Genomic DNA, 18,647 nt, shown 5'->3' on the forward strand with positions numbered 1-18,647 from the left:
AACTCAGTAGTGAATAAGTTAAGGATCTTAATGGTTGGAATTCAAAATCTTTGAATTCATCATCTATTCAATCCTTGATCATGCCTGATCCTTCTACAGCTCAATTCAAATCTTATCAAAATCCTTGTTTAAAGTCAATCTCTCCTCTTTCTCAAAATTCTACCCAAATCCAAGTTCAAATTCCTTATCTACTCCTATTCTTGTTCAACCTTATCTTTTTGTTTCTCTCAAATTCACTCCAAACTCAATTCAAATTCAAATCCTATTCAAATTTCTCTGCAAAAGTTTCTTTTCTAAACCCTAAATATACCTAAAGTATTTTTGGGCTCAATCTTTCTCAAGTCCAAACCCTTAGCTAAGTCTTCTAGATGGCCCAACAAAGGATCCACGAAATCTGTAAATTTTCGCGGAGTCCTGGACAGCCTCATCTTCGCATGACGTTTTGGAGTTCAAAATGGCCACAAATGCAAATCTTTACAATATCAAAGTTGTAGGTCTCGTCGAGAGTTTTGATTTGAACCTATGGAAGTCCTCTTTTGGATAATGGAGCTTGGAGTTATGGCCCCCGAAATCAGTGCTGCGCAGAGAAGTCCGAGTTCAAACAGTTTATCTTGTGGCGCATTTTTGGAAATCAACATGGCATTTTAAGAAGTTCCAATAACTACCAAAGTTGTATATCCTTTCGAGTACTACAATTTAGAATTAAGAAACGTCTAATTTGGAGTCCGTACGACAGAGATATCATCCTCGCAATACAGAGCTGCGAAAAAGGAAATCGTAACCGACTCGAACTCGAATCCGAATCGTGTTCGGTTTGGACTCCACCTCATCCAGTCATCCCTAGCCCTATATATATGAGTTGCACGCCCTCTCCTACCTCTATTCTATGCCCCCAAGCCCTAGAAGTCGCTGCTGCCCTGCCCGTGAGTCGCCGGAGCACCGCCGTTCGCCGGAGTCGCCGCCGTCGCCGCCCGTGATGTCCTACGTCGTCTACTCCGCGAATCCTTCTTCCTCGACCACCAAAGCAACGTGAGGACCTCTTCTTCTCCTCCTTTACTACTGTTTTAGCATCATACTAAGTCTCTAGCCAAGCCCTAGCCCCGGCCAAAGCCCGATCTAAGTTGCCACGGTCGTCACCGTCATGGACAGCCGCAAGACAGCCGCGCTGTAGCTGATTGACATCAATGTTCCCGACCGACCAGAGGTCAAATCACCAAGCCCTTTCACCGGTGCATGTCCCATGATGTTTCCCACACCCTCACCAACTGGTTTGGCCAGTAGGTTAGCCAAACTATCGAAATCAAGATCGACATACCTGCTGTCCGGTTTCTGGACGTGTTCAGCACGCGCACCGGATTTGCAATCGCGTCCCCTGTCAATCCGAAAGCCGTATGGATGCACCAACCACGTCACGGCGTGTCCCATGGAGTCTTCTATGTTACCCTAGGAGCCCATCCCCGTTTGTGCAGCGACATGACCAGGACGCCAATGCCAACCACAGCATGTCGCTGCCATCAACCGTTTAATCTGTGCTGATCGTTCTTCCTTTCAGTGGATGATCTACCAAAACCCATGCCATAGCATTGTGTTCCTGGGTTATATGAACATCCTTGTTCAAACGGTTTCTCAAATTTCATAGCCAATCTCCTGGAACGCGAGCATCTTCGTTCCTGCATTTGTTCGCGGTCACCACCAAACCTAGAAGCAGTCATCGCTGTTTTGCCGCTACCTCGGATGACCCCTTCCAAAACCAACCATACCGCTGAGTTAGTCTTTCCCCGTTCTACGCCATGCTCCCCTCATTTCACTAAAACACCACTGAAGCCGATATCGATGTTTGTGGCCACTTACCCGATCGCCATCTTCGACGAAACCCGAACCACCACCGCCATATAGAGTGACCAGTAGTATCCTTAACCTAGAAGTGCAACCTTCGGCCTTTTTGATCCATCATAGGTGTTCGATACTAGACCTCAGCGTATCCCTTCTTTAATCCTAGATAGTACTTGCATAGCATGCAAAATCATCACCCCATCATTCTCCTTAGCCTAGTCAGTGAAGTCTAGTCTGCTCAAAACTTCTTGAGTCTTGCATAATAATGTTGTCAAGCCTGACACAGTGAATGTGTAATAATACCTTTCCCATAGGAAGATAGTTCTGAAAAATCAGCATTTCTTTTCAGCCTAATCCGTCTCCCGAAAGTTGTTCTCTTTTCATCTTAACTCCGATTTAGGCGATTTTTATGTCTAAATGTTCCTAAAATCATCCCTATCCAACCATAGTGTTTTTAAAGTGTTTTAATGATGTTTGGTATGTTGTTCTTAGTGTTTTCTTTTGTGTTGTTTGTCGGTAGTTCTCGCGATTAGTCGCTAACGTTCTGGAGCAGTTCGAGGGACTTCAAGACCAAGATTTCGACAACACTGAGCAGTATTGGGAAAAAGGCAAGTGTCCTTGATCATATTGAACCTATGTTTTTAAATGTTTTGTTTTACAAAATTGCATGCAGTGTCAATATGATGGGTAGTCACCTATGTTAGAGTTTTCCCTAGATTTTCCCTTATCATCCCTTGGAACCTAGATGGTTTATGGTTAGGTGTCTTTTATGGGTAGATTGCTTAGCCATGCTTTTGGGATACTAGGAAGTGTCATAGTCTTGACTAATGAACATATGCAACAATGGTCGTTAATGTGTTAATGGTCTAGCAACATGGAACCTTAGGCCTTGAGCAAAGTGGTTGTCATGGTTATGATGTTGGTTTAGTGTTTGCTCAAGTAACCTAAGTAAGGACCGATTCGTGGAGCGATAACCCAAGAAGTAACATACCAACCACGAGGCCGATATGGGTAAGGTGTGACATACTGATTAGAGTCTGTCCAGTGTGTGTTGGGTCAGCACAAAAGGGGGCTTCTGGGTAGGAGCTGTTGCTTGTGTAAAGCCTGGCGGTGAAACCTAGTGGGCAGACATGCACTGGATTAGTCTCTGGTTAGTGGAAAGTGTCATACAGTGATTCTTGGCGGCACACCACTGGCGTGTGTTAAGTGTTTCGCGAACACGGCAACATGGAATTCACTGACTCTTGGGTAAAGTTGGACAACCTCTGCAGAGTGTAAAACTGTTATAACAGCCATGCTCACGGATATGAGAGACTTGGATCCTCACATGATTAGTGGGTTGTGATTATGGGTTGTAGTTATGGATTTGGTTGTGGTTATAGTTCTAGTATGGGGAGTACTAGATGGTTGTGGTTATAGTTCTAGTACGGGGAGTACTAGATGGTTGTGGTTATGGTTCTGGTACAGAGAGTACTAGATGGTTGTGGTTTTGGTTATAGTACAGGGAGTACTAGAAGGTTATGGTGTGCAAGGTGGGGAGCCTTGTATGCTGCGTGTTGGACTGTATGGGTTACATTCATTTAATAACTGCTTAATGCTTTTGAGTCCAAAAATGTTTTCATTACTCGCATTTACGCAAAAATAGCATTTGTTAGCCTATTCTTGGTATAAGCCTGCATATCATTACTTTCCCCCACTTGCTGAGTACTCTATGTGCTCACACTTGCTATTTTCCCTATACCATGCGATATGTATGCTGCTGCTCAGTGAGTGAAGATGTTGAAGACTATCAAGACGAGGTTGTGACGTTCTAGGCGCGTGTCTCCCGGTCAGTTGCCTGCGGTGTTGTTGGGCACCAGTGCTTCTATTCCGCTGCAGATATCTTCATAGAAGACAATATATGTCAATTGCTGTAAGAGTTTAACGTTTATTTAATAAAAGTATTGCTTTTGTTACTTCACCTGTGACATCCTTATGTGTGTTGAACATCCTGGGCACACATAAGCCGCATCTGGTTTTGGCCGTTAAAACCGGGTGTGACAGAAAATTAGCCACGAACTGGTGGCAAAGATCATCCCAGGAGCTGATAGATCCTGGGGGTAAGTTCATAAGCCATGAGCGGGCAGAGCCCCTCAAGGCAACATGAAAGTAGTTAGCCATCACCTTTTCGCTGTCACCAGCCGCCTGGACAGCGATGGTGTATATCTGGAGGAACTCGACAGGGTCGATGGACCCGTCGTACTTCTCTGGCAGCTCGGGGCGGAACTTGGTGGGCCATTTGACCCGGCGGAGCTCACTGGTGAAGGCACGACACCCGGTGTTGTACCCTGCGGCTCGGGCAGCGCCCTTGGGCGGTGAACGCCAGTGAGCCGGGGAGCCCCGGCGATCATGGGCCGACAAAGAGGAAGACTGGTCCTCAGCTTCAGCCTCCTACCGGGTCTCCTGCTGGCGCTCGAGAGTGACGCGCGCGTTTTCGATGCCCCTCCGCTCGTTGAGGTGTAAGCGGAGGTTCTGGGTTCTGGAAGTGGCCAGGGGGGCGGCGCTCTGCCTGGAGGCCCCCCGGCCAGCGCGAACGCCACCCGACGATGGGCCGATCCTAGCGGCGCCACACTGGGTGGTGGCGCGGGAACTCTTGGTCAGCACCTGGCGGCGGGCAGTGCCGACCAGGGCGGCTACTTCCTGGAGCCAGCGGCCCTCCGGGGTTTCCGCCGCCGCCTGGACTGGCGGGTGCCTGAGGAGAGCGTGCGCCGCAAGCAGCGTGCTCCCGGGACTGGCCTCGCCAAAGGCGAGTCTACGCCGGAGAGGCGCCCGGCGATGTCCAGACGCGGACCTGGCGGCAGGAGTTTCAGCCACCTGCTGGGGGTTGGGTGGTGCACCGGCGATGGCGGTAGCGGCCCTGCTGGGCCCAGCGCCCTGGTCCCCTAGAGAGGGGAACGCCGCGCGTGCAGATCGCGGCTGCTGCTGGGACGCAGCAGCGACTGGGGCCTCTTGTGTGAGGGGCTCCATTAACCCACTGGAGCTGGAACCGGAATGTTGGAGGCGATGACCACCGGCCATTTTTTTGCAGAAGAAAACAAACAAATAAATTCAGGGATGCTTCCCCCCTACCTGCGCGCCAGCTGTCGGAGGGTTAACTCCTGTCGCAGGGATCCTGAAGGACCTCTTTTTAGAGATTCGGTCGGGGGGATGATCCTGAATATTTTCGTCGGAGAAATAAATGGGTATGAATGCGATGGCCGGTGGGGTGGAATGATCTAATGCGGAACAAGGTAAATGCGCTTGTGTTTAGACAGGTTCGGGCCGCACGGAGGCGTAACACCGTACTCCTGTATGGATACTATAAATGCCTTGAGAATGTCCCTTAAGGATGTTGCTGGTTACAAGAATGTCTATCTATCTTAGAGCCTGAGGCTCCTTGTTCTTCGGTCTGCGCTTCTCTTCGCTACCTTGAACGCTTCTTCAGCCAAAGACTCCTTTTGCCCGAGAACTCTCTTTTGTCTGAAAAACTCTCTTTCTCCCCCCTCTTTTGTCTATGCTGCCGGCGGCTTTAAATACCCATCGGCAGTAGCGTGCCTCGAATGGGAAGAGGGCACGAGTTCCAAGACACCATAAATGGAAAGGGCGTCATCATAGCCTCTGTGCGAAGTGACCGGGGGTGGAAAATGCATCCCACGCCCGGTCATCTGTCACCATAAATGCATTGGCAACGGGCGCCGTGGGGAGGGCCCACCAGGCAACCGCGGAGTGGCCCGGCGTGCCTGCCCTGTCTTGTTCTCCTGCCACAGCAGCGTGGCAGACGGAACGGCTTGGCCCTTACGACGTTATCCCGAGACGGGCCGGATGGCACGGGATGGGACCCGTGCATTCAATGACCCCACGCCCTTCTGCCAGAATTTGGCAGGAACTGACACCGAGCGTGGCGGGAGCAGTTGAGGTGACAGGCCATGCGCGCTCTTTAAATGCGGCCTTGGGCCTTTGATTGGCTGACACCTCATCAGTGGGCCCCTCGGGGGCCACTGTCAGGGGGCTCTCTGGGTCGTCGGGGAACCGAGTGCTTGGGGGTCACTATTCACCTCCCCGAGCACTCTCTCCCAAGAATGCCCTTTCTTATCCTCGGGGAACCGAGTGCTCGGGGGTACCGTTCACCTCCCCGAGCACTCTCTCCCGGGAACGCTTGTACGGATCCTCGGGGGACCGAGTGCTCGGGGGCCGCTGCACGCAGCCCCGAGCACTCTCTCCCGAAACTTCCTTCAGTGGATCCTCATGATGCTTGGGTGCCCAAGGGGTCACCGCTTGCGGCCCCGGGCACGTTTCTCCCAGTACTTAGCTTTCCTGACCGTCGGGGGACTCGGGTGCTCGGGGGCCACCGTATACCTTCCTGAGCACTTTCTTCCCAGCACTTAGACTTCGTAGATCATCTGGGAACTCGAGTACTCGGGGACCACTGACTGTGGCCCCGAGCGCCCTCTCCCGGGACTTAATCTTTTTTACCTTGCGGAGGAGACTCCGCGAAATGGCGCCGTGTGGCAAATTGCTGGCCTGGCCTCGGGATTCAGGGACCCCCGGTTCCTGATTCACCGACAGGTACAATATGAAGAAAAGTCGTAGAGTTTTTCATAATATTTCCACTGGAGCAAAGTACGTCTTCACAGGATGAGTAGAACTCCAGTTATGGCCTCTTAAATGTTGTTGTTGTTGTTTTGTCATCAGAAAAGTTCAGTCTTGCTTAGAGCATGTTTTTGCCACCTTAGAGGCTTCAAATCCAAAAAGCTATAGCTAGAAAGTGGATGATAATGGAGTTTTATAGCATATTTAAAACTTTTAGAATTTTCAGATTTGTAGATTAATTAGGCGAAAAATGTGAATGGTTCTGTTAGACTTTTCAGGATAGTTTTTAGTGATGTTTTCAATAGCAGATTAGAGGTCCTTATTGACATGATAAAAGTATGGTTTATCCATGAAAGTTTTAGCCCTTGTTCTGTCATTTCCAGAAGTGTGGTTTTTTTCTATTGATATCAGCTGCAGAAAAAAAAATATGAAAATGTGAAGCCCTACTGCTTTTATTGGTAGAAGGATGTATGTGCTGTTTTTGTGGTTCTCTTATGAGCGCCGGGTTGGGGTGTTAGGAACGTGTTTCCTATTGTATGTGCATGCTTGTATCAATGTTTTTCTGATGTGTGGTTCATAATAAGGTGGTGGTGCTCCTAATAGTGTTTGAATATTGTTTGTTGCATCGAAAAGGCAAGTAAACGTTAGCGGTGGTTTGCTATTTGCTTTAACTTATTGTTTATTCTACCTCCACTTTAATTAAATGTTTAGAACCATAAACACCATGATATATTCTCTTAACTTGATGAATTTGATGAAATAACACTTTTATTAATGTCTTATGTTGTTATTCTGCTTTATGCCTTTAATATCTTGAAGGATTATTATTGTGGTATATGTGGATGATGAAGGCTATGAGGTGATGTGGTATTTATAGGATCATATGCATTTATTTGCATTGCACCTCATATGAAGTAATATATCACCGTTTGCTAGCCATGACTTCTACTAGTACACGCCGTATTTTGCTTGAGGTGGGGTACGGTGCAACTTTACACTTTGTTGGGTGTAAAGGCAGTGGACATGCATTTGCATTGCATTTGCACTATGCAGTTTCAAACTGATGCCTTTTCTTATCATTGAAGATATGAGTTTTCTCCGGTGGATATTTGGAGGTGGATAATCTTGCTATCTACAAATCATTGCTACTCTCATGGCTAAAACGTTGCCTAATGAACTTGTAGTTTAAACAGCTTGTTAAAGCCGTTTGCTTGTTGAGATTTATCTCACTCTATTTACAATCTTTCCAGGTGCTTGATGTTTTGCTTGGCTTGGGGGGATGGGAGTAGCAACACTTCTTGCATGTTGTGATTCACCTAATTATAAAGTAGTGGTGCTGTAATAATAATATGTTAGATGGAGTTGCACTCGTAACTTAGCGTGCTAACTTGAGTTTTGGTTTGTCATGTTATAAGTTGTAGTTCGAAGTTTTGATATGTTAGTTAATTGCTAGGATGCTTCTATGATAGTGTGCTGCTTTACTTTACACATCCTTTATGAAGTTGTTGTTTTCACTTTATCATGTTTTACAGGAAGTGCTGCTGAAACTTTATAGTTTTGGCATGTTGGTGGAGTAATTGTGGTATTATTCCAGGCTTTTACGGTGTCTGGGGTATTACTGTTGGTATCAGAGACTACCCTTTGGATTCTAACTGAAATAAGGTTTAATTTGACACACTTGCACATGTATGATGGGTAGAAGGGTAGTTTATTTTATGCTTATACTCTGTTATGCTTGTTCTATCTTGTGTTTATGTTTAACTTGATGTTGATGTATACGTGTGGTTTGTCTATTGTGTGGCTGCAACTATGCCACCTAAGAAGTGGAGTCAGGCTCAAGCCACAGCGAATGATAGTAATACGCAACTGATAGCGGCGATGTAGGCGATGTAGAATGAGCTGAGGATGTTGAGAGAGGCTAGGAATCAAGATGCTCCTATTCTGGAGCAGGGTGCTATTATTGCTGAAGGTGCTACTAGTGGTGTTTCTTTAATCTAGTGGATTGGTATGAAGCTGGATAGTTTTAACGGTAGTGGCACTCTAGTTCGGGCCACTGATTGGTTGTCCTACGTGGAGGACAATATGGAGGTCTTTGATGTGCTGGCTCGAAACCATATTTGCTATGGCACTCAATTGATGAAGGGTGATACCTAGATTTGGTGGAAGGGAGTATAGTTAGCTCACACAGCTACACATGGATACTTGACTTGGTCTGATTTTGTCAGGTAGTTTGAGAGGAGGTTCTACCCAGTGACCTTTCTAGACAAGATGAAGATAGACCTGCATAGCTATGTACAGGGTAGGAGGACAAAGTTTGAGTATGAGGTGACCTTCAACCAGATTGTTCGCTTTGTTCCACACGTGGCTCATGATGAGACGGGGAAGGCAAGGCAGTTCCACCAGGGCCTCAAGCCTTCAATCCGCTACACTATGATTGCTTTTCTAGTGGTGGACTTCCGCACCATGGTCGAGCAAGCCTTGGGTATGATGTAGGAGGTGTACAGTGAGGAAGCATGCAAGTCTACTGGTGGAGATCAGAAACATGGTCAGATTAATAGGAAGGGCCATTCTGGTGGTCCTGTTCATAAGAAGGGCAAGTTCTAGCATCACCAGCCTTACCGTGGCAATTCTGGATGTTCTCAAACTTTACGGGGGGTACTAAACAGTAGCATACCATCCCTAAGCCCAGCATGGGGATAGCTTGTTTCCGTTGTGGAGATGCTCACTGTACGGTGGTTTGGCAAGTGCTCTATCTGTGGTTAGGATCACAAGGAAGTGGTTTGCAGGAGGAATGCTAATAGCAAGCTTCGATAGGAGCCAGTGACTTCTTTGACTTCTGGTGGCACTATTCAGATGATGGCCGCTACTTCTTCTTTGGTGCCTCTACCTACACCTACACTGCAGTAGTTCTTGCCTGCGCCATTCCCTTAGCAGTACCTGATGGTGCCACCTACTACACCAACAACTTCTTTGACACCTCAGCTTGGTGCATTTCAACTGCCCCAGACTACTACTTCATCAGCACCGCCTACATCGTAGGGTTCTAGTCCATTCAGCTATGCTGTCATAGTTTCTACTTATGGCACTCCCGTGGCATATGTTATGCTCTCTTAGGATGGCAGAGACTATGGAGATGTGGTGGCAGGTACCGTTTTAGTTGATTATTTTGCTGCACATGCTCTTTTCGACTCTGGTGCTAGCTTTTTGTTCATTTCAGAGGTCTTTGTGGGTCATGCTGGTCTATCTGTGTAGAGGATTAGTCAGGTGCTTGTGGTTAATTCTGCTAGATGTTCTATATCCAGTTTTTCTATCTGCTCTGGCTGTGTTATCTCTCTTGCGGATGGGGATTTTGTTGCTAATCTCGTGGTGATTCCTTTGGAGCCTGTTGATGTTATTCTTGGCATGGATAACCTTTCTCATCATCAGGTTGTTATCTCTTGCTTCTAGAAGACAGTCTCTTTGCAGGCACTGTCTGGTCGAAAGGTGGTTTTTCAAGGGAGAGCTATGAAGTACTCTCTCTCTCTCTCGTTGTTGTGCCAGTTGTTCCCTGACCGCTGGACGCAGAAGTCTTGCATTCTCCTAGCTATGGTTGATGGTCGGGATGCTGCTTTGCGAGTGGAGGATATTCGTGTGGTTTGCCGCTATCCTGATGTGTTTCCTGATGAGCTTCCAGGTTTACCTCCTAAAAGGGAGTCTGTTTTCCAGATTAAGTTGGTTCTAGGATATGTAGCCTATATATAGGACTTTGTACAAGATGGTTCCAATGGAGCAGCTGGAGTTGAAGAAGCAGTTGGATGACCTCCTTGCTAAGGGGTTTATCAGGCCGAGCACGTCGCCTTAGGCTGCTCCTGTTTTGTTTGTGGAGAAGAAGGATGGCACAAAGAGGCTTTGTGTGGATTATAAAGGCATTAATCATGTGACTATCAAGAAGAAATATCCTTTGCCTCGTACTGATGCTTTGTTTGATATGTTGAGAGGAGTAATGGTGTTCTCCAAGATTAACTTGCAGTCCGGTTATCATCAAATAAGGATTAAAGAGGAAGACATCGAGAAGACTTCTTTTAGCACGAGGTATGGGCATTATGAGTATGTTGTTATGTCTTTTGGACTAACAAATGCCCCTGCTGTTTTTATGGAAGCCATGAACAGGATATTACATGAGTACTTGGATATCTTTGTTGTGGTGTTCATTGATGATATCTTAGTCTATTCTAAGTCTGAGGAGGAGTGTGAGGTTCATCTCGCCCTTGTTTTGGATGCTCTTTAGAAGAATAAGTTTTATGCTAAGTTGAAGAAATATGTGTTGGGGGAAAAATAAGCCTGCGTGAGGATAATGGTTGAAGATTACTATCCAGGTCCTCCCGGAGCATTGATCTTCGGATCCTCAGCTAAAGGCTCTGATGAGAGGATTAGGCTTGATCTTCCGTTAGGTAAAGGTAAGTCGATTGGTGGAGACTCGACGTTGACGATCCAAGGCTTCCGATCAGGACAGAATGCAACCCTTACAATCGCTACACCACTGCTCCGTTGGTTATCAACCACGCGCGGCATGATTGACCTCACCAAGAAGGCAGCGAATCGAGAACACAAGCAAGAACACAGAAGAACACAATCTGAAATTGCAAATATGATTAAACTCACGAGTTGGGGTTTCACAAACCGAACGACGGCGAAGCTGTTCAATGACAGATTAATCTAAGCAAAACCCAAAAATTCTATGACAACGGCTGCTAGATATATGAAGAGGGGCGTTCTAGGGTTTTGGGCGACCAGGGGGGCATCCACAACTTGGGCTTAGAATCGAACACATTTACAAGACCCGATATGGCCCAAAATTGTGACATAGCACATTGTTTTGATGACACAAAATAATCCACCGTGAATCTGGAGCTGGGACCAGTACCAAAACAAACCTATCATCCTTAGCTTTCCAACGCATTAAAGAACACCTTATTTGGACTGCATATGAAGAAGTTATGGCCGTTTTAGTGCGGCGCTGTCTGCTGAATCCGAACCGAGTTCCGACTCCAACTTGAAGTGGCTTGAGCCCCATCCGACTTGGCTGTTCCATAGGTGCTTCTCCCATATTCATAAGCATCAAAATTCACAAAAATTGAGTAGCATCCCATCCTTATAATTAGTAGTATGGACAGCGAGTAATGAATTCACCTCATGAGTTAAACGACGTGCACGAGCCCATGTAATCAGTCCTTGTAATGGATCAATCACCGGAGGATCACTTATAGTGTATGTATCTAAATGAGTGATGTACTCATCATCCTCCCCCTCTTGAATTGGAGTCATCCTCGACGCAACCTCATCTTCCTCTCCAACGTATGGTTTTAAATCTGAAATGTTAAATGTGGGACTAACCCCAAAATCTATAGACAACTCAAGCTTATATGCATTATCATTAATCTTCTCAAGAACTTTAAAAGGACCATCAGCTCGAGGCATCAATTTAGATTTTCTCAACTCAGGAAATTGATCTTTACGCAAGTGTAACCAAACAAGATCACCAGTTTCAAAAGTTAAATGTTTTCTACCCTGGCTACCATAAGCTCTATATTTCTCATTCATTTTTTTAATATTTTCTTTACTTGTTTCATGCATCTTTAGAATAAATTCAGCACGTTGTGTGGCATCCAAATTCAAAGTTTCAGAAGGAGGTAAAGGTAGTAAATCAATAAGAGCACGGGGATTGAAACCATACACTATCTGAAATAGACTTACCTTGGTGGTGGAGTGGACGGATCTGTTGTAAGCGAACTCAATATGAGGCAAACACTCTTCCCACATCTTCAAATTCTTCTTTAAAATAGCCCGCAATATAGTAGATAATGTGCGATTAACAACCTCCGTTTGTCCATCAGTTTGGGGATGATATGTAGTAGAGAATAGTAGCTTTGTCCCCAATTTATTCCATAATGTCCTCCAAAAATAACTCAAAAACTTCGCATCATGATCAGACATAATGGTATTTGGCACTCCATATAAGCATATAATCTCCCTGAAAAATAAATCAGCTATGTGTGTAGCATCATCACTCTTGTGACAAGGTATAAAATATATCAGTTTAGAAAAATGATCCACCACTACAAATATACTATCCCTCCCCCTCTTTGTCCTAGGCAATCCTAAAACAATGTCCATAGAAATATCCTCCCAAGGTACACTAGGAACAGGAAGAGGCATATAAAGACCATATGGATTCAAGCGAGACTTAGCTTTATTGCAAGTAGTGCAGCGTGACACGTAGCACTCGACATCACGTCTCATCTTTGGCCAAAAGAAATGAGTTGCTAGCACATCTTCAGTTTTTTTCACTCCAAAATGTCCCATAAAACCTCCTCCATGCGCCTCCTGTAAAAACAAAAGACGAACGGAGCTAGCTGGAATGCATAGCTTATTAGCGCGATAAAGAATTCCATCATTCAGCACATACTTATTCCAAGTTCTCCCTTCTTTACAATTTTGAAAAGTATCTTTAAAGTCCGAATCAGTTGCATACAACCCTTTTATTGTTTCTAAACCAAAGATTTTGTGATCTAGTTGGGACAACATGGTGTAACATCTAGATAATGCATCCGCAATGACGTTCTGAAATCCGTTAGTTTGTGCAGCCTCTGTTCAACGTCATTTTTGGGCAAATTAAAGGCCAAAATAAATTTGTCCACTATGGACAAAGTTGAAGAGGACTTTAATACCTTTCCTTTTGCACCAAGATCACCGTCATAGCCCATGTGGTTTGGGAGACATCGTTGCTACAACTTGGCTGTTTTTCTCTGATGAGAGACTGGAGGATAAATCGAAACAGTTTTTGACCATCATAATGGGATAATTTTAGGGTACGATATGATTAAAAGTTGTAGAATTTTTCATAATATTTCCAACTGCACAAAGTACATCTTCACAGGATGAGTAGAACTCTAGTTATGACCTCTTAAATGTTGCTGTTGTTGTTTTGGTCGTCAGAAAAGTTCATTCTTGTTCAGAGCATGTTTTGGCCACATTAGAGGCTTCAAATCCAAAAGGCTATGCCTAGAAAGTGGAAGATAATGGAGTTTTATAGCTTCTGTAAACAATTTAGAATTTTTGGGTTTGTGGATTAATTACGGGAAAAATGTGAAGGGGACTATCAGACTTTTCATGACAGTTTTCAGTGCTGTTTTCAATAGCAGATTAGAGGCTCTTATTGAACTGATAAAAATATGGGTTCTCCATGAAAGTTTTAGCGCTTGTTCTGTAGTTTCTAGAAGTGGGGTTTTTTCTATGATATTAGTTGCAGAAAAAAAATATATGAAAATGTGAAGCCCTACTGCTTTTATCGGTAGAAGGATGTATGTGTTGTTTTTGTGGTCCTCTGATGAGTGACGAGTTAGGGTGTTAGGAACAGGTTTCATATTGTATGTGCATGCTTGTATGAATGTTTTTTTTTCTGATGTGTGGCTCATAATAAGGTGTTGGTGCTCCTGATCGTGTTTGAAGGTTGTCGGCTGCATCGAAAAGGCAAGTAAACATTAGCGGTGGTTTGCTATTTGCTTTAACTTGTTGTTTATTCTACCTCCACTTTAATTAAATGTTCAAAACCATAACCACAATGATACATGCTCTTAACTTGATGAATTTGATGAAGTAAAGCTTTTATTAATGTCTTATGTGGTTATCTTGCTTTATGCCTTTAGTCATGAAGGATTATTATTGCGATATATGTGGATGATGAAGGCTATGAGGTGATGTGGTATTTAAAATATCATATGCATTCATTTGAATTGCACCTCATATGAATTAATATGTCACTGTTTGCTGTCCATGACTTGTACCGGTACGCGCCATTTTTTGCTCGAGGTGGGGTACGGTGCAGCTTTACACTTTGTTGGGTGTAAAGGCAGTGAACATGCGTTTGCACTATGCAGTTTCAAACTGATGTTTTTTCTTATCATTGAAGATATGATTTTTCTCCTGTGGATATTTGGAGGTGGATAATCTTGCTATCTACAAATCGTTGATACTCTCATGGCTCAAATGTTGCTTAATGAACTTCTTCTTTAAACAGGTTGTTAAATTCATTTGCTTGCTGAGATTTATCTCACCCTATTTACAATCTTTCCAGGTGCTTGATGTTTTGCTTGGCTTGGAGGGATGGGAGTAGCAGCACTTCTTGTACGTCGTGATTCACCTAATTATAAAGTAGTGGTGTTGTAATAATAATACATTGGATGGAGTTGCACTCGTATCTTAGCGTGCTAACTTTAGTTTTGGTTTGTCATGTTATAAGTTGTAGTTCGAAGTTTTAATATGTTGGTTAATTGCTAGGATGCTTCTATGATAGTGTGCTTGTTTACTTTACGCATCCTTTATGATATCTATTGTTGCTTTCACTTTATCATGTTTTAGAGGAGGTATTGCCAAAACTTTATAGTTTCGGCATGTTAGTGGAGTAGTTGTGGTATCATTCTAGGCTTTTACAGTGTCTGGGGTGTTACAGTATGCTCCGAGAATACAGGAAACCCTAGTGGATCTAGATACATATAAGATGGTCATATATGGTAGTTTTATACTATCCATCATCAAACGTCCCATCATTACCTGAAATGAGGCTTCGTCGGATCAAAAACTTAGTCTAGCAAAGAGAAATTTTTTGATAGACCATTTCTTCGAGTGATAACTCGGGTCTCTTTATAGGATTCTATGTGGCCCATTCCCTTGCATCGGTGGCATACAATTTCGGTTAAACGGCCTGTAGAAGCAATCGAAGAAGAGCTCTTGGTTGGAGCCTGCACATAGGCAGATTTGCTTACCTCTGAAATAGGTGATGGTGTTGGAGGTGGTGCTAAACGCTCCCTACTGAAGAAAGGTGTAGCAGACCATGTAGCTAAACGTGGGGCTATTTTGACTTGTCTCGGCATTGATTCTGAAGTAATTGTGCTTTCAAAATTGTTCCTGGGTCTTTGATGTCGTCCCTACAATTCTTTCTCTGCCAAACATGCAAGTTGGAACAATCTAGGAACACTATTATAGTCTTTGTAATCATCTATGTCCTGAATTTTATGTCTTAATCCTCCATAAAAGCGTGTCATTGCAGCCTCTTCATCATCAATAATATCACAACATAGCATACTAATTTGTAGCTCCTGATAATATTCTTCTATGGATCTTTCTCCTTGATTTAAACGCTGCAATTTCTTACGTAAATCACATTTAAATGATAGTGTAACAAATCTGTTACACATAACAACCTTTAAAACATTCCATGTAGTAGGTGCTAATCCATCGATGCATTCTTTATTCCACCAGATAATTGCAAAATCTTTAAAATCACTAGTGGCTTGCCTAACTGTATGCATTTCAAGAACTAAATGAACATTAAACTTCTGTTCGACCGTCATCTCCCAATCTAAATGTTTTTCAGCATCATAGGCACCTGCAAAAAATTGTATAGTAAACATAACCTTAGCAAATGGATCATCATTAACATGTAGGTTATGTTTCTGGGAATTATTACCTCCCATACCTTGACGGTTGAAATTTAATCGGTCCCACTGTCGTGCATCAAAGATGTCTTGTTCTTGTGTCAAAATTTCATCATTCGCGACGGACTCGTCATGTTCATGGCTACACCATGAGGGTCCATATGGCTGTTGTTCGGTGGTTGATTGACCAATAGAACATAACGTGTATTGAGCATTGCAATACTATCATTGAGTCACTATTATGCAATATTTGTTCCCATAAGGTTCTTATCAATGTTGTCATTAACAGTTTGTCGATGATCATCCAACAACATTGTGAGTTCTTCTCTCAAAACACACTCTTTCGCATCTGATGCTTCACCTGCTATGGTTAGTAGCAAACAAGAGACAACAATATTATTCCTATTGACTACTAGGTGGTGGAGATTGAAGTAGAATCACACACTCTCAAACATCTTACCACTCTCTTGCAAGTGTTCTTACCAATCACAACAAGTGGCTGGTTCGTGATACCTTATCGAGTGTGAGTGAGGTGGTTGTAAAGGGAGAACTATTCTGATTGAGAGAAGGTGGAGCTTGGACAGGCAATATTTAGTAGCAAGGAGTACCAATAATTGAAACCAGATTAGCAAGTTGAAAAAAATCCATGGTACTCATCACAATGCTGACCCGAAGGTGTTCCTAGAACTATCTCAAGCAGGTCAAATAAAATAGGGTAGAAACAAGCACAATGGAACAAAATTCGTAATGCCAACTGAATTCTCTTTCTTTATTTTCTTTTTTTACACTTTTTTTTTTGCACTCTTTGCTTCCCTTTTTTTGGCACTCTTTGCTTCTTGATTTCTCTTTTTTTTTTAATGTGACACAAACTCAAAACTCCTCTATTGAAGGTGATATGCCCTAGAGGCAATCATAGAGATGATTGTATCACACGTCTATGTTCATGTACTATCGAATAATGTGTTATTCCAAGAATGACTATCGTTTACATTGATTGGCAAGTAAGTGAATTGTTTATGAAACTCTTTGTTTATATCATGATGATACATAAGACCAGCACATGTATTGATTGATGATCATGTTTCATGGATCATAGGTATAGAGATACCAAGTCAATAATGTGGACATTTATGTTAAAGAACATGATGTTGGATAGACCCACCTTGAGATACTGCTGGGATTGTTATTTATGATGTGCCATCAGTTGTTATCTTAAATAGTGTATCTGCAGGATCTTTAGACTTGAGATTGTCATTGATTCCCAGAATGTATAGTGTCATACTTTGAGGCTGCCAAATGCTATTCCGTAACTGTGTAGTCATAAAGGTAGTTTTTGGGTTTGTCATGAAACGTGTCGGGGGTATGTGCGATCAAGATGGAATTTGCCCCTCCTTGATAACGGGAGAGATATCTCTGGACCCCTCGAGGTAGTTGGATTGAGAAAGTGCATGGCTATGCCAATATGATTAAAGAGTTAATCATGATGAATCCACTATTTGATCGAGTGAATGGTTGGGGTAACACAAGGGTGGCACGTATCTTAGCTTGAGCTTGACTGGTATCATGAGGCGAAGGGACCAGTGCATGTAGATATCAAGGTTTAGCCAATATGATCTTTTGTGTATACTGAGGAGTCAACATGTCCTGGTAGGGACCGCTATTGATTTCAGTTTGGAAAGGGTTTCTGAGTCGTAGCCATTTCTACATGAACCTAACGGGTCAAACACTTAATGGGATGGAACAAAACATGCGAATTGGATTCGTATATGGATTTTGACTAGATTGTGATCCATGAGAAGTTAGAGTCCTAAAGGGTTTCCAACGTGGGAGCACTGGCAAGCTCTATATAAGGAGAGGCGTGGGTAGGGCGTGCTGAGGTTGAGCCACTCCGAAACCCTAGTCGCAGCATTCCACATGATCTCCAAAAACCATAGCCGTGCGTGCGGTGCTAGCACATCGGCGCTCGGCGTTCCTACCCAGTACGTGTGGATACCATAGAGGCACTGCTGCTATTGCGGCGCTGATCTTCTCGGTGAATTGAACATGATGTGTTCGGGATTGGTCGAGGAGCACGACCACCTACTCGGAGTTGGTCGACGAGCATGACCACCTGCTCAGAGTTGGTCGAGGAACATGACCACCTTCGCGCGGCTGATCATGGATCTGATTGAGAAGCTGCTCGAGGAGTTTGACACGCATGACATTGGATCGATCTACTCCAACTCTTCTTTCGCTACACTGCGCATTGAGCGATAACGATCTATGATCTCCTACTAGCATGATTTCCTGGATGAATGCGGTAGAAATGTTTTGTTTTAGGCTAGTGTAGCCTACCTGTTGCCCAACATCTACTACCTTTTCGAGGAACAAAGAGGTGTGTGAGTTACAAATTCAAACTCTCTCTCTCTCTCTCTCTCTCTCTCTCTCTAAACTTTGGCTTGCTTTGTTTTGGCTAAGTAGTTGTTGCTCGAACTTTGCCAGACAATGCCAGATATGAAGGGTGTGTGGGGGTGTTCGAGAGCAGCTAGAAACAGATAAAATCTAACTAGATTGTGGAGGTGAAATTCAGTGGATAGTCGAATCCGACTAGGTGGTCGAACCCAAAAGGATGGTTGAATCCGACTAGGTGGTCAAACCCGAGGAAGTGGTCGAAACGACTAGTGATAGAATCCAAATAGATAGTCAAAATGACTAATGGTCAAACCTGAGTAGATGGTCAACTCAGCTAGTGGT

The 18,647-nt window shown here is 44.0% G+C and overlaps 1 protein-coding gene across 1 annotated transcript; it reads left to right on the plus strand.

The window, feature by feature from the left end:
* Positions 1-8,709: 8,709 nt before the first annotated feature.
* Positions 8,710-10,708, plus strand: LOC133901519 (uncharacterized). Its single transcript, XM_062342869.1, has 5 exons — positions 8,710-8,923; positions 9,295-9,481; positions 9,744-9,867; positions 9,982-10,155; positions 10,370-10,708. Exons 1-5 carry the CDS (start codon positions 8,710-8,712, stop codon positions 10,706-10,708), a joined length of 1,038 nt encoding a protein of 345 aa, XP_062198853.1.
* The last annotated feature ends 7,939 nt before the right edge of the window (positions 10,709-18,647 follow it).

Source organism: Phragmites australis, chromosome 20, assembly GCF_958298935.1.
Source record: "Phragmites australis chromosome 20, lpPhrAust1.1, whole genome shotgun sequence".
Taxonomy (NCBI): Eukaryota; Viridiplantae; Streptophyta; class Magnoliopsida; order Poales; family Poaceae; genus Phragmites; species Phragmites australis.